This window comes from Microtus pennsylvanicus, chromosome 3 (genome assembly GCF_037038515.1).
Source record: "Microtus pennsylvanicus isolate mMicPen1 chromosome 3, mMicPen1.hap1, whole genome shotgun sequence".
NCBI lineage: Eukaryota > Metazoa > Chordata > Mammalia > Rodentia > Cricetidae > Microtus > Microtus pennsylvanicus.
In genome coordinates, this window is record NC_134581.1 from 114659394 (window position 1) to 114682533 (window position 23140).

Genomic DNA, 23140 nt, shown 5'->3' on the forward strand with positions numbered 1-23140 from the left:
CAGCATTTTCAGTGTTTAAAAAGAAACTTTTGTTCATATTAACATTCCTCAAAAAATGTAACATAATTAAAGTTCAACTGTGGAAAAGGTGTATTTACATAACATCCTGGTCTTTCATTGAGTCTCTCATTGGTGAAACTCTCTTGACCTTGACTGTGGGAGAAAGAGATGACCAGGACCCATCCTCTCACCTTTGCTCCTCCTAACAGTGAATTTCTCCTGGGGTGTACTTAGACCATCTGGCTGACTCACTGTTGATATAAAAACAAGATCCAGGCACTGTGTTGAAAGCTGCTGAAACTGGAGCAAACTAGTCAGTAGCAGCCTGACTATCAGCTGAGTGACTGAGACACCCACACTTTACCAGACCAGGGCCAGTGTTCTGTGGCAGCAACTTCAGCCTGAGAACTATGCTTGAAACTGCAGAGCTACACTTCAATGTGGATCATGGCTACCTGGAGGGCCTGGTGAGAGGATGTAAAGCCAGCCTCCTAACTCAGCAGGACTATGTCAACCTAGTGCAGTGTGAGACCTTGGAAGGTAAGTCCCTCCCCTCATCCCATTAAAAGAAACACAAGCAAAAATGATATTGCCCTCTGGAAGGGAGGAAAAGGGCTGCAATCACCTACTCAGAAGGTCAGAACAGGTTCTTAGTCCTGGAATTCAAATGCCTTTGGTTTAGGGACCTTGGATGTGAGGAAAAAAGATTGATATCTATTTATATAATTTAATAGTTTAACATTCCGTTCCATTGTGAATGCAGGTGATCTGAGCAAGTGGTCTGAGCATCACCTGCTACTGATATCCACCCAGAAACCCACGGCTATTCCCTGATGTTCTTGCAAGTATTCTCAAATATATTAATGCTTCTTAGTTTGAATTTAGATGCTACTCTAATTTCAAGGATATTTTTACCTTGATTTGTAATGTCTCAGTTAAGAGCATATTGTACACATTTTTAATATATTCTGATAATTATACTTTAAAATATTGTGTTTCCTTTGTCATCCTAACTCTCTTTTTATCCATATTACTATAAACAGTACTAGGTAATACCCTTCACCAACATGAGTCTATGGAGAAAGAAACAGCTAAGAGTTTTGGTTTAGAGAGATTTTTGTCTGGCTCCAGCTTTTCAGTATTGATTTGAAAATTTGTTTGAGATTTGCCTTTATAACTGAAAGACAAGTGAAAAAGAAAAGCCAGGAGTGTGGTGGATTAAAAGTCTTGGTTTTAATCTCTGCTACATCTAAGTTGGTGACTGAGTTTTCAAAGTCTCTGAGCCTCAAAAGTCTTCCCTTATATGCAGGGAAAGAATTCCTACTTAGTTATTAAGGAGAAAAATAGATATGTACCCAGTAAATGATAATTTTCCTTAAATCACATTTTTCTTAAACCTTAACAAAGAATGCACATCTGTAACTGTTTTATTATTAAAAACACCTTTGTTTACTCATTTTGAAAAACATCCAGATTATACTACAAGAAAAAGCAATAAGGGAAAAATTCTTGGAAAAGTAATGAATTAGGTGGCAAAAATGGTTTAGGGGTGGACAACAAACCATGTTTTTAAAAAAACCTTTTGAAGGTGACTTTGATAGTTAACTTCCTTGTAAGACTGAAGGAAGCTAAGATCACCATTATATAACAGTGACTAGTTATAGCCAGCATTAAGGGCTCAAGGTGATATCAGCCTTGTCTGGCCTTTCAATTTACTTTATAAACAGATCTTTCAAATGATATATAATTCTATTGACTACAAACAATGATACATAATTCCAAATACAGTTAGGAGTTTGGTGACTAGAGAATGTTAATTGCTTATAGAAATGTCTGTATAAATTAAAGTAGAAAAAATCTTTAACACAGGGAAGAATACATGCTTCAGAGAGAAGTCAGCCTTTTGAATAAATTCTATTTAGTTTTGAGTCAAGCCTCTACAAGCAATAAAAAATGCTAATTTAAATGCAAGCAAAACTTGAGCTGCCATTTGACACCAGACACTCACTGCTCATATCAGAGAGAAATCAAAGAAGTATCAAAGTTGGAGAAAGAATTTTAGGGTATAAAAAAGTAAGGAGGAGACCGGGCGATGGTGGCTCACGCCTTTAATCCCAGCACTCGGGAGGCAGAGGCAGGTGGATCTCTGTGAGTTCGAGACCAGCCTGGTCTACAGACTTAGTTCCAGGACAGGCTCCAAAGCCACAGAGAAACCCTGTCTCGAAAAACCAAAAAAAAAAAAAAAAAAAAAAAAAAGTAAGGAGGACATAAATAAAGAATTAAAGGTTACAAGAGGGGCTGAAGAGATGGCTCAGTGGTTAAGAGTAAGAACTGCTCTGGCAGAGGACCTGAATTCAGTTCCCAACACCCTCACTAGGCAGAAAGGTCGCCACCATCTAGGAACATCAGCTACAGGGGCATCTGATGCTTCAGGCCTCCAAAAGCACCCCCATTCAAATATACACATACCCGCCCCTCACACATTAAAAATGAAATAAAAGTATTTTTTCTTTTTTAAATTTATACAATGATTTTGCCATGGAACATTTTAATCAAAAGATTCACTGAAAGAGGAAAGGGAAGAGAAGAAAGAAATTTATGTAAAATGTATCTGGCCTAGAACAGTTGCCTAACTGGATTTAATATCTTTATTTTCAAGGCAAGTTTTCAATCCCTTTTTGAGACCTCAGGAATGATGCTTCTTGGAAAACTGTACATGTGCCCACACATATAACTTCACAAACAACACTAAGGGGTAGTGAACCATGAGAAGGCATCCCTGTATCCTAGTTGGGAAATGCTGCCCAGTTCATCTTTGCTTTGTCATCATTATATCTCATGATTTTTCTTTCTTCTCAGTACAATTTTTTTCAATTATTCAATTTTCAGATATCTGTCTACACACTCAGAACTCAGAAGGGTGGGCTGACCAAACAGAACCTCAGAACAGCTTATTGGGACTGCTTCCAACCTTACATACATTTGTGTGACAGACAACTATTGGAAGATACCCAGAAATTCAGATACCAAAAGCTAACCACATTTGAGTTATCATAGACACTGAAAAAAAAATCCAGATGAGGGCTGGAGAGATGGCTCAGTGGTGAAGAGCATTGCCTGCTCTTCCAAAGGTTCTGAGTTCAATTCCCAGTAACCACATGGTGGCTCACAACCATCTGTAATGAAGTCTGGTGCCCTCTTCTGGCCTGCAGACATACATACAGATAGACTATTGTATACATAATAAATAAATAAATAAATAAATATTTTAAAAAAATCCAGATGAGAAAACCTTTTAAGCATTTTTAAAATATGTACCTTTGGGTATGTGTACATCACATGTGTGTAGGTGTCCACAGATGTCAAAAGAGGGCATGGATGACTTGGAGCTGTAGTTGTAGAAAGCTGCACATCACTTGATATATAGCTCTGCAAAAGCAGCAAGCACTCTAAATCTTTGAAACATACCTCTAACTTCTCAATTAAGAACTTTTTGTCCTCATACACCTGAGTACACTGAGGCTTAGACTGGCTGTGAGCAACCTACAGGCTACCAACAACAGAAAATAGAGATATCAGTGCTTCTTTTTCCACTTGATTTCTACTAAGAGACATAGGGTACATTGCGAGATATGGCTCAGTGATAGAGTGCTTGCTACTTGCCTAGTCATGCATGAAGCTCTAAGGAACATCTCCAGCAACACACACACACACACACACACACACACACACACACACACACACACACACACACACAGAGAGAGAGAGAGAGAGAGAGAGAGAGAGAGAGAGAGAGAGAGAGAGAGAGAAAGAGGACTCAAACTGTGCTGTTTTGATGCCAATTCTGTTTTACTAATAGAAATAACACAGACTGCCCTACATAGTCCATTTCTAGGATGTTAGGAAGTAACAGCTCTGGAAAGTAAGGTATTTGTTGCTTTTGTGAATATGCAGGTACCCCCCTTTTTTTTTTGGTTTTTCGAGACAGGGTTTCTCTGTGGTTTTGGAGCCTGTCCTAGAACTAGCTCTTGTAGACCAGGCTGGTCTCGAACTCACAGAGATCCGCCTGCCTCTGCCTCCCAAGTGCTGGGATTAAAGGTGTGCAGCACCACCGCCCGGCTGCAGGTACCCTTTGAGCCAACTCATGGCTAAGAATCAATCAAGAGGATCTTCTGAGATGAAAGTAAAGGACTTAAGGACTTCTGTTTACCTTTGCAGAGTATGCACTATGTGAATTGTGAATAAAGAAGGGAAGGTAAAACTGTGCTGTTACAGTACTATGTTGAAGCAGGTGCATTTAGCAGAGGAAAAGCTAACTTACCAAAAATTGAATTTTTTTCACTGTGTTAAATCCTGTAGTCTTTAAACCTGTTCTGATGTGATAACAGCAGACTATTTTAGAATCATTTACACAGAATACATGGTATTCAAGTAACTTTAGAAGACAGAAAATAAAATTGTCAAGTAAAAAACTTTGGGAATCTTCATATTCAGGATTGTGCTGACTTGTGGGTATCACTGGACAAATGTGGTCAGAGACACTCAGCCATTCCAAGTCTGACTCTGACTAATTGAAGCATGAACTAGTCATGGGAGTCAGTAAAAGTCAGTCTTTCCTGGGAACAGAAGAAGGAAGCTATTACTCTTGAAAACAACACACCATTTTCATCAGAATGTCAACTACAAATAATTGTGGAACTAGCCATACCTCTTAGAAAAAGACAAGGTGGAGATGCCAATACCTGAAGTTCAGTAATGAATAGGCTTTTCCGAACACAATGAAAGAGTGCACTGGCTCTGGGGTGTGGACAATACTCTATAATGGATTTTCACATTGTTCTCCTTGACACAAATTTTTGGAAGGTAATGAAAGATGCCCACTTTATGTTCCTGACCATAAGGTCTCTTTAAAGGGAATTGATCTCCAGTCCTTTCCCAACTGCGCCTTTAAGTAGGAACTAATGCAGTTGGCATACATTAAACACTTTCTGGCTAAGTCCAAAGAAGAAAATATGGATAAGATATAATTCCTGCCTTAAAAGGACTCTCATTCTAGAAAAGGAAATGGTTAGGCAAATAAGAAACCCTTAAAGAGGGCAGTTTAGCAGAACCAATCAAATTTCCAAATGCATAAAAATAGTGCCAGGAAGTTTCACCTTCCATCGTGAGGCTTACACACATGTGAGAGGACATTTGTGCAAATGCTCTTTGTTGTATTATTATTATTTGTATTATTATAACACAGCAAAAGATGGGTGCTGTGTTAGTTACTTTTCTACTGCTGTGATAAAATGCCACGACCACAGCAACTTATAGAAGGGACGGTTTATTTGACCCTCTGGTTCCAGACAGATGAGTCCATGATGACAGACAAGAGGCATGGCAGCTAGAGTTGAAGTTGAGAACTTAACATTTTGAACACCAAACAGGAAGCTGAGAAAGAACCAGAAAGGGCACTGAGGCTTTGAAACCTCAAAGTCCACCCCCAGGAAGTACCTCCTACAGCAAGGTTATACCTCCTTAGGTTCCTGTAACATTGCCATCCTCCATCTTAAGGACCAAGTATTCAAATGACATAACCTATAAGGAACATTCTCATCCAAACCTCCACAGGTGCCAATCAAATGACCCTCTGTAGGGAACTAGTTAATTATGTTTGGGGACATTCTTACTGTAATGGAAAAATTAAAAATGCAGCAGGATCCCTGGTGGCTACAGTGGCAGAAATGCTGCAAGTCCCTGAGCAGCAGCAGTGGGCAGCTGGTCCCAAGAGCAGCCAGTCCTAGGCAGGGACTGGTGCAGGTCCCTGAGTAGAAGCAGTGGGTCATGTGGCAGCAGGCAGCAAACAGCAGGTTCTGAGAGCAGCCAGTCCAAGGTAGGGATGGCACAGTTCCATGAATGGCTGCAGTGGGCCATGAGGAGAGACAGACAGATGAGCATGCTATGAGACCATACCACAGGTCTCTGAAGGCAGCTGGTCCTGGGCAGGGAGCCATGTGGTGGGAGGCGAGAGACAGAGACATGGATAGGCACACCATTCAGAATGAGGTTGAATATTTATTTAGTGGGTTATGGAGGGGGAAGGGGGAAGGGGAAAAGAAAAGGAAGACAGAGAGAGGGGGAGGGAGGGAGGGAGGGAGGGAGGGAGGGAGGGAGGGAGAGACAGAAGTGGGAGGGGAGAAGTGGGAAGAGGCGGAAGCTGCCTCTTAGAGAGAGAGACAGAAAAGGAAGGAATTCAGGCTAAACGCAGGAAGGAAGATCTGCCTGCCTTAGTGGAGGGGGGAAGTGAGTGTTGCTTGTTTCTTAAAGGGACAGAATAAATCATTACACTTATAATGGAATATTCTACAGCTGGAAAAACTTAAAACTAAAATAAGAAACTCCTGTATACTGGAAGTGAAAAGATTACCAAGATTAGCTCTCATGAAGTGAGCTAAGCAAAGAGGACCATGTGTGGGATGATATGTCTTAGCTTCTTAAAAGGTGTTATATTTTTGAAAAAAAAGTTATATTATTATCTAGATGCAAAGAATATGTAATGATTTAAAATAAACTAAATACAGTTATTATAACAATATATTAGAATATATAATATTATATATTACCTGAAGATAAGAGTAAGTGATGTGGCATATAAGAAATATTGGAAATTTTTCACTGTATACACACACATACAGATTCCTTTTACATTTAAAATATGGGGGCCAAAGAGATGGCTCAGCAGTTAAGAATACTTGCAGTTCTTGCAGAGGACTGTTTTAGTTCCCAGCACCCATATCAATTCACTACTGTCTATAACTCCAGGACCATTTGGAGTGGATACCCACTTCTGACTTGTGGACACAAATACACACACACTAAAAACTTTTGTGAAAAAGTAAAAATACATATAGGAGAAAGACTGTTATTACAAAGACTTTTCTCTGAATCGTTAGACACAATTTGTTCCACATTGTGGGATTTACTTTTGTTTTATATTTAGATGAACATGCAACACTATTGCTGTTCCATGGTACACTAGTGGCTTTCACTCAACTGTCAACTGACCTCTGCCTATCCATCTTTCAATCCTTGGGTCAGAAGCTTTTGACATTTTTTTATACATATCTCTTCAGTCACAAATTCCCTTTACCTAATTTTCTTAGAAAATATCTGTTTCCCTTTTTACCCTCATTTCAAGTCTACTTCTAGAGGCCCTTTGCTATAGTGGCCCTGGTGACACAGAATTGGCAAACTTCAACTTTGTGATCCTTAACATGCAGTGAAATAATTGCACAGAAACTATATTATTTACAATACTGTGTGGCCAGTAGATCAAGCATATTTCTGGCTGAATCTTAACCCATTTCTATTAATCTGTGTATTGCCATGTGGCTGTGGCTTCCTGTATAAAGTTTCATCTGATGTCTGTCTCTGGTGGGGCTACATGGCATCTCTCTGATTCAGGCTTCTCTCTCTCTCTCTCTCTCTCTCTCTCTCTCTCTCTCTCTCTCTCTCTCTCTCTTATGTCCTCTATATTCTGTTAAGCCATTGGCTGAGGGCAGCTTCTTTATTAACCAATAAAAGCAACACATAAACAGAAGGACTTTCCACACCAACTTATGTCTCTATTAGGGTCCTCTTCGCTGTCTAGGTTCTCTGGATTGTGAATTGTAGGCTAGTTTTTCTTTGCTTTATGTCTAAAAGACACTTATGAGTAAATACATATTATATTGGTCTTTTTGAGTGCGAGCTACCTCACTCAATATGATGTTTTCTCGATCCATCCATTTACCCACACATTTCAAGATGCCATTTTGTTTTTTTTTTCACTGTAAAATATTCCATTGTGTAAATATACCACATCTTCTTTATCCATTCTTGGTCAAGGGGTATTTATGTTGTTTCCAGGCTCTAGCTATGACAAACAATACTGATATGAACATAGTTGAGCACATGTCCTTGTGGTATAATTGAGCATCCTTTGGGTTATGCCCCAAAATGGTATTTCTGGGTCTTAAGGTAGGCTGTTTCCTAATTTTCTGAGAAACTGTCACACTGATTTCCAAAGTGAGGGTGCCAGTTTGCACTTCCACCAGCAAGGGAAGAGTGTTTCCTTTACCTCACATCCTCCCAAGCATAGTTGTCATTAGTGTTTTTGGTCTTGGCCATTCTTACATGTGTAAGATGGAATCTCAGAGTTGTTTTGATTTGCATTTCTCTGATGGCTAAGGATGTTGAACATTTCCTTAAATATCTTTCAACCATTTTAGATTCATCTGTTGAGAGTTCTCTGTTTATATCTGTACCCCCATCTTTTATTGGATTATTTGTTCTTTTACCAGCAAAGTTTTAGCACATCTGTCTCTGCTGGTGGCTTCATGGCTTCTCCCCTGACTCTGTCTTCTCCCAGCATTCAGTTTAGTTTTCCCCACCTAGCTTTGTTTTGTTTTACCCTATTAGGCCAAGCCAGTTTACTTATTAACCAATGGTATTCACAGCATACAGAGGGGAATCCCATATCAATTTCTATTTGCTAATTTCAGCTCTCAATTTGTTTATTTCCTGCTGTCTAGTCCTTCTGGGTGAGTTTGCTTCTTTTTGTTCTAGAGTGTTCAGGTGTTCTGTTAACTCACTGGTGTGGGATTTTTTCCAGCTTCTTTATATAGACATTTAGTGCTATGAACTTTCCTCTTTACACTGCTTTCATTGTGTCCCATAAATTTGGGTATGTTGTGTGATCATTTTCATTGAATTTTAGGAAGTCTTTTTTTCTTCCTTTATTTTTTTCTTTACCCATTTGTGATTCAGGTGAGCATTGCTTAATTTGCATGTGTTTGTGTGCTTTCTGAAATTAGTGTTGCTGTTTAATTCTAATTTTAAGCCATGGTGTGGTGTGGGAAGTCCTTCTGTCTATATGTTGCTTTTATTGGTTAATGAATAAAGAACTGCTTTGATCCTATGGCAAGAACAGAACAGAACCAGGCAAAAAAAGCTAGGCTGTATTCTGGGAGAAAGAATGGTGGAGTCAAAAAGAAGCCATGGAGCCACCGCCAGAGTCAGACATGCTGAAACTTTGCCAGTAAGCCACTGTCACATGACAATACACAAATTAATAGAAATGAGTTAAATTAATATGTAAGAGTTAGCCAAAAAGAAGCTAGAGCTAATGGACAAAGCAGTGATGTAATTAATATGATTTCTGTGTGATTATTTCGGGGATCTGAGCAGCCGAGGACCAACAAGCAGCCCCTCTTACTACAATGGAGATCCAGTAAGATACATGGGGTTATTCCATTTTTTTAATCTGTTGAGATTTGCTTTGTTACTTAGTATGTTGTCAGTTTTTGAGAAGTTTCCATGAAGTGCTGAAAAGAAGATATATTCTTTTATGTTTGAATGGAATGTTCCATAGATGTCTCTTAAGTTCATTTGAGTCATAGCATCTGTTAGTTCTCTTATTTCTCTGTTAATGTCTTGCAAACCTGTCCAGTGGTGAAAGTGGGGTGCTGAAGTCTCCCACTATTACTGTGTGGGGTTTAATGTATGATTTAAGCTTTAGTAGTGTTTCTTTTTTTTTTTGTTTGTTTGTTTGTTTTTTCGAGACAGGGTTTCTCTATGGTTTTGGAGCCTGTCCTGGAACTAGCTCTTGTAGACCAGGCTGGTCTCGAACTCACAGAGATCCGCTTGCCTCTGCCTCCCAAGTGCTGGGATTAAAGGTGTGTGCCACCACCGCCTGGCCTTTTTTTTTTTTTTTTTGGTTTTTTTTTGAGTAGTGTTTCTTTTAGATATGATGGTACCCTTCTATTTAGGGCATAGATGTTCAGTATTGAGATTTCCTTTTGATGGATTTTTCCTGTAACTAATATGAAATGTCCTTCTTTGTCTCTTTTGATTGATTTTAGTTTGAAGTCTATTTTGTTAGATAATGGGATAGCTACACCAGCTTGTTTCTTAGATTAATTTGATTGAACAATTTTTTCCCAACCTTTTACTCTGAGACAATGTTTGTCTTTGAGGTTGAGGTATGTTTCTTATATGCAGAAGTAGGATGGATTCTGTTTCAATATCCAGTCTGTTACCTGTGAGTTGAGTTCACAGAGGTCATTTGCTTGGGCTCTGCTCTGGCAGAGGTTGCTGGCTTGGGCTTGTTCCCAAAGATGTCTTTGGCTTGGGCCTGTCTCTGTGAAGATCCCTGACTTTGTCCTGGTCCCATAGAGGCATCTGATTTGAGCCTGTTCCCCTGGTGGTTGCTCTCTCACACATGTTCCTGCAGAGGTTGCTTTCTCAGACCTGCTCCCACAGAGGCTGCTAGCTCAAGCCTGCTCCCACAGAGGTAGCTGGCTCAGACCTGGAACCACAGAGGCTGCTAGCTCAAGCCTGCTCCCACAGAGGTAGCTGGCTCAGACCTGGAACCACAGAGGTAGCTGGCTCAAGCCTGCTCCCACAGAGGAAGCTGGCTCAGACCTGCTCCCACAGAGGAAGCTGGCTCCGGCCTGGTACCACAGAAATCTCTGATTCAGGCCTCCTTGTTTGGCAGTCAATCCCTTGTACCTGCCCTGTGGAGGTTGCTGACTTGGGCCTGTTCCTGCAGATGTCCCTGGCTCAGGCTTACTCCCGCAGAGGCCCCTGGCTTAGGTCCAGTTCCACAGATGTCTCTGGCTCAGCCCTGCTCCCTTCATGGTCACTCCCTCTTACCCGTTCCTTCTCCTGCAGAGGTTGCTGACTCATGCCTGCTCCAGTGGAGGTCACTGGCTTGGGCCTGCTCCAATGGAGGTTGCTTGCTCAGACCTGTTCCTGTGGAAGTCCTTGGTTTGGGCTCGGTCTCCTGGAGGTCCCTGACTCAAGCCTGCTCTGGCAGAGGTCACTGACTCAGGCCTGCTCTGGAGGAGGTCACTGGCTTGGACATGCTTCAGCAGAGGTCCCTTGCTGAGGCTTCTAAGTCTTGTTTTAAATTACTCAGAGAAGCAAGTGACTATTACACGCCACTTATAAGAGCAGGACAATATTAAAACAGTTCTTAGAAAAGGGTAAATTTTATGACAGAAGTTCATAAACAGCAAAGAGCCTAGGAAAATCAATTAATAGATTGGCAAAAGAATCTGTGTGTCAGATGATCATCCAAAACAAGAAAAGGTAGGAGGGAAATTTTAGTGAAGAAATAGATGCTTATAATTCCAATAGGTGGGAGGCTGAGGCAGAAGGCTATTGAGTTCAAAGCTAGCTTACCTACATGTGAAAACCCCCAAGACCATAGAAAGAAAGGGAGGAAGAAGCAAAAGAGGGAGAATTGGAGAGAGAGAGGAAGAGGAACCGGGAGGAGGAGAAGGAAGAGAGGGCGAAGACAGGAAAGACAGGAAGGGAAGGGAGGAAGGGAGAGAGGGAGGAAGAAAAAGATGATTTGATATACTAAAGCACTGAAGAGAATTATGCAGTTTTAATATTATATGAATAATATTGTTAGCAAAATAGATGAAGTGCCTTGTTTTATATTAATTAATTTTCTCATAATTGTGAAAAATATCTGACCTATGCAACTTAAGGAAAGAATGTCTTAGTGTGTCTTACAGTTTAAGGAACTGTGTCACTGAAGACACAGTGAGTCAGTCTGTGGTCTGTTCCCATTTTTAGGATTAGAAGCAGAGAAAGGTCTGTAATTTTACTGAACTTTACCCAATAGGCTTAGATTCTATGACCCAAAGTGTCAAGAGACACCTTTTGGGGGTGACTTCTGCCATGGTCCAGCCACAGCAGGCTTGTATGCTTCAGGGTAGGGGGCATGTGGAGTACAAATGTTAGGTGGAAGGAACAGAGATAAGGAAGAGACATAGGATAGATAGTACAGGGAGGGCAACTCAGTGGATTCTGGATACTGAATTCACCCACGTTTACTTGTTAAACGCTTTTATATTCTAATACAAAGTGGGGGAGAAGGCAAAAGACTGCTTTAACATGACAGAAAGGACAACCAGAACTGTTACTTTCTTCAGTACTCGAGACATCAAGAAATTATTTCCTGAGTAAAGCATTTGATGTTTTGAGCAGGAATGTGTAGTGAACACATCGCAGACCAAGTATCCCATAGGCAGCCATTCTGTATGTCAAACCTCTCATTTTAAAAGAAGGAACAGAAATGGACTTGACCTCTCTGACCTTTGGTCAGGGTGGACCAGATTCACCCCTATGGGACATCTTAATGTTCACACACTAAGTAACCACACCCTAGGTCAGGGTGTGTAGTCACATTTGTTGGCAACAACTTTAAAAGAGCAAAATAAGCTCAAACTCTCTGACCTCCAGTCGGGGTGGAACAGGCACACATCTATGTGTGTCCCCACACCAAAGGTTCTACAATCTCCCAAACAGTGCGACCAAACCCAAGAATCTGTGGGGGATATTCCATATTGAACATAACACAACACAACAATTTAATATATGTATTAAAATCTAGATAATTATTAAACCTAATAATGGAACTGAATATATCAGTTGGGAAATTCCTCATTTAGAGAATAAAAGTCAAAGTTCTTAGACAATCAAACTGTTTAGGGAGTAGATTAGGAGAAATTAACATTTTGAAGTAGTTTCTATATACTACACTTGCCTTTTTTTTTAAACTGGTGATTAAATCAGACCTATTGCTTTATTTCACCCTTGCCATAACCTGACTGTTTCAACTCTAAACCCTTCTTTCTTCTTCGAGGCTTTACAGAGTATATGATAATGGTTGCATTGATCACAGCAAATTATAGCTTTTTTTAAAATTATGTATACAATATTCTGTCTGTGTGTATGCTCAAAGGCTAGAAGAGGGCATCAGACCCAATTACGGATGGTTGTGAGCCACCATGTGGTTGCTGGGAATTGAGCTCAGGACCTTTGGAAGAGCAGGCAATGTTCTTAACCTCTGAGCCATCTCGCCAGCCCCAAATTATAACTTTTAAATGACTTTTTAGTCAATTAAATATGGCTTTGAATCCCAATGTACTTACATGATTCTAGAGAGTGGGGTGGAATCAACAGTAACAAAAGTATGGCCATGGCCTTTCGAAGAATAGACAATAAAATGAAGATGGAATTGAGGTCAATTCTCTGCAATACAAATCATTGGCATTTAAAGAATGGATGATGTAGTGGTGACGCTTGATTCTTTGAGTAAAACGTTTTCTAGTTTCAAGACAACCTCCATATAAGTCCCTCTGGACTTCAGCTTCTTCACTGTAATTAAAGGATACTAAAATTGAGCTACAGAGGCTGCCCATCCCACCCTATATCTATGTCAGCTGTCACTGGTCTCTTCTTTTCCTCAAGTTGTACAAAGCTTTAGCATTCTCAGATTTCTCAAGCTATTTACTAAAGATTAAAATTTGCCAATGTAAAGCCATCTGTATTATTGAGAGTTTTATATAGGAACAGAACTAACAGAATGAGTGAATATTGTAATGGGTACTTCACTAGAATGACTTACAACCCATAGGTCTGGGTAGGCCTCTGCATAATGGAAAGGTTGACAACCCTGTCACTGTTTGGACCATGAAGCTGGATGGTATAGCAGTCCCAACGTGGTGGTGAAGGTCTAAAATATTCCTGGAGAGTCCCCTGGTCCTGAGTTGACAGGTTGACAGCACTGGTGGTCAACAGCAGCAACAGAGTAGACACACATCACCAGCATAAAGTGAAGGCTGCCAAGCAAAGGACACTTTTCTTCTAACCTCTGTGTATCTGGGTCTCTACCAGAAGGTGAAACTTAGGGTGGGGAAGAGCCTTCTCCCATTGAAAAACTTGGAAATCATCAGCTCAAAGGATTGTCTCTCAATTGATTCCAGATCCTTTTAAATGACATTTAAAATTAATGGCTCTGGTCTAGCTTTTTTGTGTTTGTTTGCTTGCTTGCTTGCTTGCTTTTAGCTGTGTGAAATAATACCATTTCTTGGGTAATTTGAAATTCTTATGGTATGCTACAATATCAATATTTACAGTGACTTTTTCATTTCTTTAGAGATCAGCACTGTAGTCTAATTATATATACACCCATGTAAAAATCTAAGAAGATAATCAATATGTCTTCATCTTAAAGTTACCACAAATACCTCTTCAAGTTTAACTTGACTTGGGGGTTCTTTACATTTCAGATCTGAAAATTCATCTCCAGACCACTGAGTATGGCAACTTCCTGGCTAATGAAACAAACCCTCTCACTGTTTCCAAAATTGACACAGAGATGAGGAAAAAGCTCTGCAGAGAGTTTGACTATTTCCGGAATCATTCATTGGAGCCCCTGAGCACATTTTTCACCTACATGACGTAAGTAAAACTCTGCTAAACCCCAATATGATGGATGATGACCCCTAACGCTTAAAAGTGGAAGAACAGGCCTGAGTGTCTGTGTTAGACCTTATTGCCTGCAATTTTGAATGCATACAGATTTTAGTGACTGGTGAATTTACAACCCGTTTTTGTAATAGAGAAGACTTCATAGATATAAAGCTGATTGTGGAGGTGGTGATAACCTCCATCTACAGTGCTTTTGTTTTAATGAATACTGAGTGGAGCTAATCCTTAAAGTGTTAGTACTGAGGTAAATCTTATGTGACTTTTTGTATCATTTTCAGGGTGGGAGAATGTTGTAGGAGGTCATTTCTTTGTTCCAAGCTGCTCAGTCCCAAAATAATCACACAGAAACCATATTGATTACAATACTGTTTGGCCAATAGCTTAAATGTATTTCTGGCTAACTCATATCCTAAACTAACCATCTCCATTAATCTGTGTATTGCCACAATGCTGTGGCTTACTGAGTAAAGTTTAGGTATCTGTCTCTGGCATGGATACATGGCTTCTCCTTTTACTCCACTTTCTCCCAGCATTCAGTCTAGTTTTCTCAGCCTAGCTCTATTCTGTTAAGCCACTGGCCAAAACAGCTTTTTAATTCATTAACCAATAATAGCAACACATATACAGAAGGACCTCCCACACCAGGAGAAGACTTAAAAATTGTTTTAAAGGTCATATTTACCTTTCTGGTCCCTTTCTCACAGTACAATTGCCTCCTGTCATAGTTGCACATTTTATTCTTTTCCCTTTTCAGTAGTTTCAACTTTCCATTCTAAGGTAAATTCTAATGCTAACAAAGTAATAAATGACAAACTATACCAGTGCTCACCTGAGACATTTGAAATAGCTTTGTACCACTCTAGCTGTCCCAACTAAAAACACTTACAACAGATATGCTGTGTATTACATAGATCAAATTTAATTATAAGCAACAAAGTTATAACTAATAGACCCAAGTTCTACCAAACGCTTAGCACTCAAACATGCAGTGTATTCACAGAAAGATGTTAGCAATGATGTAAATGCTGGATTGTATGGGTCTAAAAGTAGATAAATGAAATAAAAGAACAGGACTTGGTATAGAACAATGTGTTTAGCAGTAGACAGAAATCAGGAAAGTGTCTATGAATCAATGTGAGGATTGGAGTGCATGTAAGAAGGGTCTGGGAAAAAACTACGGAGTGTAGAGATAGGTTCTGAGGAGCAAGGAGAGGGTTAGGACAACTAGGCAGATGGCAGAGGGGTCTTCTAAAGGGGCAGTTTCAGCCTCTGCCTTTAAGACTGCCTAGTAGTATAACAATAAAGGTGATTTTGTGTTCCCATCTCTCTTCTATTTCTTCATCATCTATTCTTACAGTATGTAAATATCATCAGCTCTGACCGTGAGTCTAGTGAATAGACAAAAAGACTCTGCTGAGCTGAATAAAGCTGGATGGATGCTGGCTGCTGTGCCTCACTTTAGATTGAGAAGAAAATGTCAGTTAGAAAATCTTCTCACACTATTTCAGATATGTATTTCAATCTAAAAATGACAACTAGAAAATATTCCATAGAAATAGAACCACATACCATAGTTAATATGGGTCAAATCAATGTGAACATTCTGTCATTAGTACTGGACAAGACCAGAAATAAAGGGAGGTTTGACTGTTTGAGATTTCCTACTATTTCATGCTCTTAGAAGATCAACTTTACTTCATGATTAATAAATATTGCCAAGAAAAATATGGCTGAATTTGTTGCTTAGGGAGAGCACTTGTTAGCACAGAAAAGACCCTGGGCTCTATAATGCATGTTGCATAGGAGGAGAAAAAACTGAAGGAAGGGAGAAAAATAAAGAGAGAAGGCATGCAGAGAAGGAAAAATCAAGGAGCATGATTATAACTTAACAAGAGTTTAGAAAAGCATAAAAATTGCCCTATTCCACATATCCCTTGATCTCTATCCAGTTCCTCTCCCCAGTGGAACCACTTCTTATTTTCTTATGTACTTTTTTAATAAAATCACTTACATGTATATGTGTCTAATAGTGCATGCCCTAACCAACACTCAATATTTCAAATGTATATAGGCATCATCTTTCATTCTGCCCCCTTTCTCTCTCTCTTAATATTTCTTACTGATATCCATGTGAACATTGTCATCCTTAAATAATCATATAATTCTGTGTTATAAATATGCCATGACTCCATTTACCAGTCATCTCTCAACATGTACTAAACTATTTTTATTTTTTTACATTGAAAAATTAAATTGCAATTATCTAATTTCCATGAAGATATTTCTTTTCAGTGCAGTACCTTATGTTTGCAAGGAAAGGGAAGTGCTCTGGTAGTGAGCCACATCCCTAGCCATCTAGGCATGTCTTGAGTTGATTCCTAGATTCAAGTTTGTTGCAGTAGAAGTGATATGTCAAAGAAACATGTTGTCCTTGACTTGTTTTGTTTTGAGAAAGGTTCTCTGTATCTAAATAAGTAGTCTGAGACTCACTATGTAGCCCAGGCTTGCCTTAGACTCGTGATCCCCCTGCTTCAGGTTAGAATGCATTTTAAACTATGGTAAATATTTCTAAACTGCTCACAACAAAAATAGCACCAGTTTGAATCTCCAAAATAGTATACGAGAAGGCTTGTGTTCTTATACAATTGCCAGCATTATGTATTCTTTTAAAACTTTTACCAATCTGATAAGGTAAAAGCTCGTAACCTCTCCCTTTGATTTTCTGTTCCTTATGAGTAGAACTGATTACTCCATACTTATATATTACTAGACTAAATTATTTACCTATTTTATTAGGGCTTACAGAACTTTTTAATTGATGTGCATACTTTGTAAATTAATATAGTAGTCTTTTTTAGAAATAATGTGTCAAAAACTCTTTTTGGTTCGATGTGATTTAATATTATAATACTTAGTATTGGTATTGTATGATTTTGGTGCTGAAGACCAAACTCTGGACCTCACACATACTAGGCAAAGTGCTCTACCACTGACTATACCTCAGATACAGTAATCTTTATTTTTTTTATTTATTTATGGGCATTTGCATGTGTGTTTAGGACATTTTATGAATTTGTTTGTTTGTTTGTTTGTTTGGTTGGTTTGGTTTTTTGATACAGTGTTTTATGTAGCCCTGTGTGGTCTAGAACTTAGAATGTAGTCAAACCCACCCTCCAATTCCTAATCCTCCTGCCTTCACTTTTCAATTCCTTGGGTTATAGGGATTTGCTGCCCTGTATTGCCTAGTTTTTTGTTTTGTCTTGTTTTCTTGAGACTGTCTCACCGTACAGCTCAACTTGACCTTGAATTTGTGTTCTTCCTTTCTACGCCTCTTAATGGTAGGAAGACAAGCATTCAGCACTGCGTTCACATCTAGCTCTGTAGGACTCTTTCAAAAAACTGAAAAGAAAGGAAAAATCTGTTCGGGAGATTCCAAGCATATGCTTCCACCACTTTACTTTGCATTTTCACACACAATCCCACTAAGAGCCAGGCTTATCTAAACTGTCTGACCGATCCAGAATTTACAGTCCTCTTGACTCAACCTACCAAGTATCTGGGATTGATCTGGGAATGTGCACCTAGGTCTTATGACTTTTGAACTTTTGGGAATTGAACCAGGGTCACGAGCATGTTAAGTAAGCACTCTCTCACTGAGCTCCCTCCCCACCCTTAATATTTTGAGACTAGGTCAAACCATGTAGCTACCTGACCCTACAGCCCAAGATGGCTCTGGTCTTTTGATTCACCTGCCTCAACTTCCTGAGAGCCAGCACTGCAGATGTGTACCACATCTGGCTCCTACAGAGCGATCTGTGTTCTATCTCATCATATATTGTGCTGTGACTTTTCATTTCTGGCAGAAGCCTGCTGCTTTCTGCAGAGCTTAGAGATTTATGTCAATAACCAACTGTGTACAAATGTGGGAACAGTGTCCCAGTTCTGAAATATCTTCTCTAATACTCCCTCCAAAATGTTCTGTGAAGTCAAGCACCTATGTAGCCCCAGTGAACTTCCAACAATCAGAATTCTATCTTTCCCTAGTAGAAAATATCCTGAGGCAACACGGTAGTGCTGTTAAAGTCAACCCTAAGAAAGACAGTCTAAATTTAAATTGATTATCTTAAGCTGTGCACATTTTATGTGAGATAATTACTGTACATGAGAAACTTATTTTAAAAATGTGGAGCAGATATTTTTAAATCCTTCATAGCAAGAATATATGAAGATTTTTGCATACCATAATTATGCACAGTTTATGAAACAAAGGAACAGATCCAGCAGCATGTTAGTGAAGATTGCTTAGTATAGACTAAAATTGTTTTTCTTCCTTCCTACTCGGTGCTTTACAGAAGCATTTCAGCTGCTCTTCTCTTTTGGATGAGCATCTTTTTAAAATAATTTTTCAAGCATTCAAAGCATTCTACTACCAAGATGATAAAAATTTTAATACAATGACCAGAAAAATACAACCTTCAAGACCCATGTAGCACTCCTGACCTCCATCAAGAGTAGATCAAAAATATGCTGATAAACATTGTACCTACTGTACTGAACATGTACAGATTTTTGTTGTCATGCTGCTTTAAAATATAACTACATATACAGAATTTATATCATATCAGTTAATAGAAGTGATCTAGAATATAAGTTAAATATATGGAATGATGCATGCAGATTACATACAAATACTATGCTATTTTACCTGCTTGAATGTCTGGGAATATTAGGTATTTGGAGTAGGGATTTGGAACAGTAGGCACAGGGATGAATACAATGAGAAATCTTGGGTTAAAGATGAGAGATACTGAGAATCTCAGGTTAATCTGAAGAAACCTTAAAGATTCATTTATAAGGGGTAACCAAAGTTCTTTATTGTCTCATCCATGACCTACAGATTATCTGAAGGCTTTGCTCTGTGCTGTGTGTTCAGGTTCTATAGACTTGGGCCTTTCAGTACTAAAACCAGGCAAGTCCTTAGCAGTCTAGACAGGAAATGAACACCATGACTCAAGTTCACTGAGAATGTCTATCTGAACGAAGTAGATGTGTCCTTGAATGGTGAAAAGCCAAGATAGGATTAGGCAGCAACTGTCACAAACTCGGCATTCAGTCAGGCAGGGGCGCCTACAGACTTAGAGCAATAGCTATGACGTTAAAGGATCTGCAGAGAAGGCAGACACAAGCAATATTTAAAATGTGCATATATTGAGGGAATAACTGAGACATGAAAAGAATTTGTGCTTAGAAAGAGGAACTCTTTTCATCTGGGTATGGACCTAGATGTTTAAAGAGAAAGGAGTGGGGACAAGAAAAGAGCCTGGCCAGGTTTAGGGCTTTTATCCTAAGTAAAAGTCAAGAAAGGAGGACTTTCCCAAAGATGCCCAAGTTGACATGCCTTCCCTGTGCCAAACTGTGACCCTCTCTTGATAGTCACTACCATATATGACAAGGACTGCATTCCTGCTGTGAGACCATAAGATGAAATGATTGGATGCTTCCACCGCAGCTGGCCAGATAACTGAGCAGTTTAATGTTATGTCTTTATGCTCTTTTCTCATATGACCAGTGAGAGGGTACCAGCTCTTAGGACTGTTGTGTACACAGTGCTCATTCAATAACTGCCAATGCTGCTATCATAATTATTTACTGGGACATATTGAAAAATAATCTTCCTAAGTCTGCAGAGCTGTTATGTACCCAGTACTCCAAGAAGCCCTGTTCTAAATGTGCTGCATTCCTTCTTGTTTACTTATTTGTTTTTACTTGTTAATTCTTCCTACTTCATAAAGTGAGTGGAATGATGTATTTAGGGAGATAATTTTGTTGTTATTATAAAAGGTGTGTTCAGGAGATGAGACAAAGCATAGAAAATACAGAGGAAGTTATTTCTTAAATTTGCACTGGAAATCTTGGCAGGGGAGATAGGAAAGAGGGGATGGTTACATTGTGGTTAGACACTTTTAGGAGTTAGAGGTCTCAGAATTTAGTATCTAGATTTGTGATGAGTGAGGGAAAACAGCAGTAGTTACTAGGCAGTCTAGGAAAAAGGAAGAAATAATTTACAAGGGTTTTTATTTTTCTCTGTAGACAAAAGAAGTTCAAAATCCAATGTGAATTAAAGCATATAATGTAAATAAATTACCATTTATGTCATCATTGCTTGACATCTTTGTATAGTCTCTTTCTATTCATTTTTAAAGGACTAAAATCACTGTTGATTTGAAACATTAGCTTCCTTACATTCACTGTCACCTTTTTTCCAACATAAATAATATTCTGACATTGTTTTTAAATGACTGTAGAGCCTTCTCTCTGATTCAGACTATTTAGATATGTTAAGCTTTGTGTTTCCCTTTCTCAAAACTTTGCTTATTATATACTATGTTCTTATTTCCACAGTCAAATTTCCAATAATATTTTGTGATTGGCAATAGTGGCAATCAATCTTGACTATTAATTTGACTGGACTAAAAGATGCCAAGAGAAAAGCAAAGCACACCTGTAGGTGTGTCTGTGAGAGACATTTTTTCCACCAATGGCTAGAACTTAAGGCCTCTCTCTGATCTAATAAATAGTTTACTCTATGGATAGGCTAGTATTTTGGATAAATTATTGGAAGGTGATGGAACTGGGCCCTGGTTGAAGGAAGTAGAAGGCATGTTTCTAGGGCATGCCTTTCCTGCCCGCCTCATGTCTTCATGATGTCACAGGATGTCACAGGTGTCACCTGATGTGTTGTGCTGCTGATCAGATAAATATTATTAAACTTCAGGTAGAACAAGCTTTACTTCTGGCAAGCCTTTCTCAATTCACAAAAGTTATGAGCGGTTTATGTTCAGCCTGTGTGAGCAACTGCAGCGAATCCAGCTACCAGGCCAGTGTGAGTGGAAGGCTCTGCTCTGCCACTGCTTCCCGCCATGGTTAAGTAAAACTTCCGAAATGGTGAGTCAGTCAGTCTTTCTCTTGACTTGTTTACATCAGGCTCTGTCACAGTGATGCAAAGTCACCTCAGAATCACTCTTCATTCCTGGTTGTGAGTTTCCAGCCGAAAAGTCTTTCTCCCAATTTTACACAAGGCTCTGCCTGAAAGCTTTCACCGTCTCCAGAAATTCCACCAGAAGCAAGGACATGGCTAAACAGTCTCACCTGCAGTGACTGATAACGGCCTCATCATTTTAACCTCCCCAGCCCTATAAGAGCTGAAAACACCAGCACTATTCTGCAGAATTGAAATCTGGTCTGTCTAAACTGGGTGATATTTGTTGGATCATCACATGTTTTTAAGAACTACTGCAAGTGAGGATTTGTGCAAGAGTCTAATACTAAAAATAAATTCATAAGAGTTTTGTTTTCTAACTGTGAAAGAATTATTAAAGGTGCAAATTCCAAGATTGTGCTTCTAAAAATCATGGCTTAGTGGGTCTTGGAACATGTCTGTGAATCCACATTTTATTTACAGGTGACTCTGATGCAGGTTGGGAAATTCTCATAACCACGACTCTACACTATGCTACTTTGGGATCCTCCAAGAAAAAGTCCTTTAGTCATTCAAAGCCTTGGTTTCCACTTAAGGAAGAAATGTCATTTTATACAATACAGAGTTGTGAGTTTAATTCTAAAAACGGATTAGCTTCGTATTTTGTGATAGCAACTGCTAATAAAATGCAGAGTCTTTGGTTTAAAAATGTTTAGTAATTTCAAGAGAAAATGGGATATGGTTAAACCAAATGAGGGTCCCTGGGTTTTTACATAAATCGCAGATTTGTGAAAAATCACCAGTAAAAATGTGCACTTACACAATAATTAAGCACATCCAGTCTACCTTCTCTCAAAAATCTTCAAACATGCAAAAAAAAGTAGCAAATTTTACTTGCGAATGCCAGCACAATATTCACCTGGGGGAGTGAGGAAAGGGTGCACAAAGAGGCAAACATCCAAGCCAAGCTTGTAGGAAGAGGTTGTATACCTATGTGGAAGTGGTGAAACGAACAAAGAAAAAGAGACCAGTTTAATACTGCTGCTAAAATTAGCAAAATTCGCGCCCGAGGATTAAGGATAATAAGGGACTGGGTGTGGAGGAGTTTAGGATGTCTTCCCTTGCAACAGATTTTCAAGTGGGATACAAATCTGGGTCAAAGGCCAGCTCTTTCCTATGGGCTTTGTCCATGAGCTGCCTAACCATGAATTGTCCACCAGGGGGCGGGGTTGATCCTGGTAACCTGGTTTCCAAACTGTTTCTCCTTCCTTGTGATTGCTTAAAGAGATTTGAGGCTGTTTCATAACCTTTGTTCTTAGGATACAGATCAACATCTACCTTGGTAGTGATCCAGATATCTGTGGTCCTAGTTTTAGTTTATCTTCCTTTTTTTTTACTGCAAAAAAATCAGTATGTTTTAAAAACTTAGTTTTTAATTAGAATTTAATACTCACTACAAGGTAGTGCATTTATAAATGCTTTATATGTATTGAGCTCACTTAATTCTCACAACAACCATACTGAGTGGCATTAACATTATTGGGTTTTTTAAAATATAGGAATACATTAAGTACCGATGTTCCAAAGTTCCATGGTAACCATACATATGTTTTGATTATATCTTTCCTACATATTCCATGTGAAAAGTTTCAGGTATACGCATGTTTACATAGAAGGACAATTTTTTAAAAATATTTATTTATTTATTATGTGTACAGTATTCTGCTTGCAGCACCAGAAGAGGGCCCCAGATCTCACTACAAATGGTTGGGGGTCCCTATGTTGATGAGGATTGAACTCAGGACCTTTGGAAGAGCAGTCAGTGCTCTTAACCTCTGAGCCATCTCT

At 39.1% G+C, this 23140-nt stretch overlaps 1 protein-coding gene across 1 annotated transcript in view; it reads left to right on the forward strand.

Moving 5' to 3' along the window:
- The first annotated feature begins 410 nt into the window (after positions 1 to 410).
- The window catches only part of Atp6v0d2 (ATPase H+ transporting V0 subunit d2), a 41531-nt gene continuing 18801 nt past the window's right edge, over positions 411 to 23140 (forward strand). The window contains exons 1-2 of the mRNA XM_075968026.1: positions 411 to 540; positions 14112 to 14283. Coding sequence (XP_075824141.1) covers positions 411 to 540; positions 14112 to 14283 — 302 coding nt within the window. The remainder of the gene's footprint in view (positions 541 to 14111; positions 14284 to 23140) is intronic.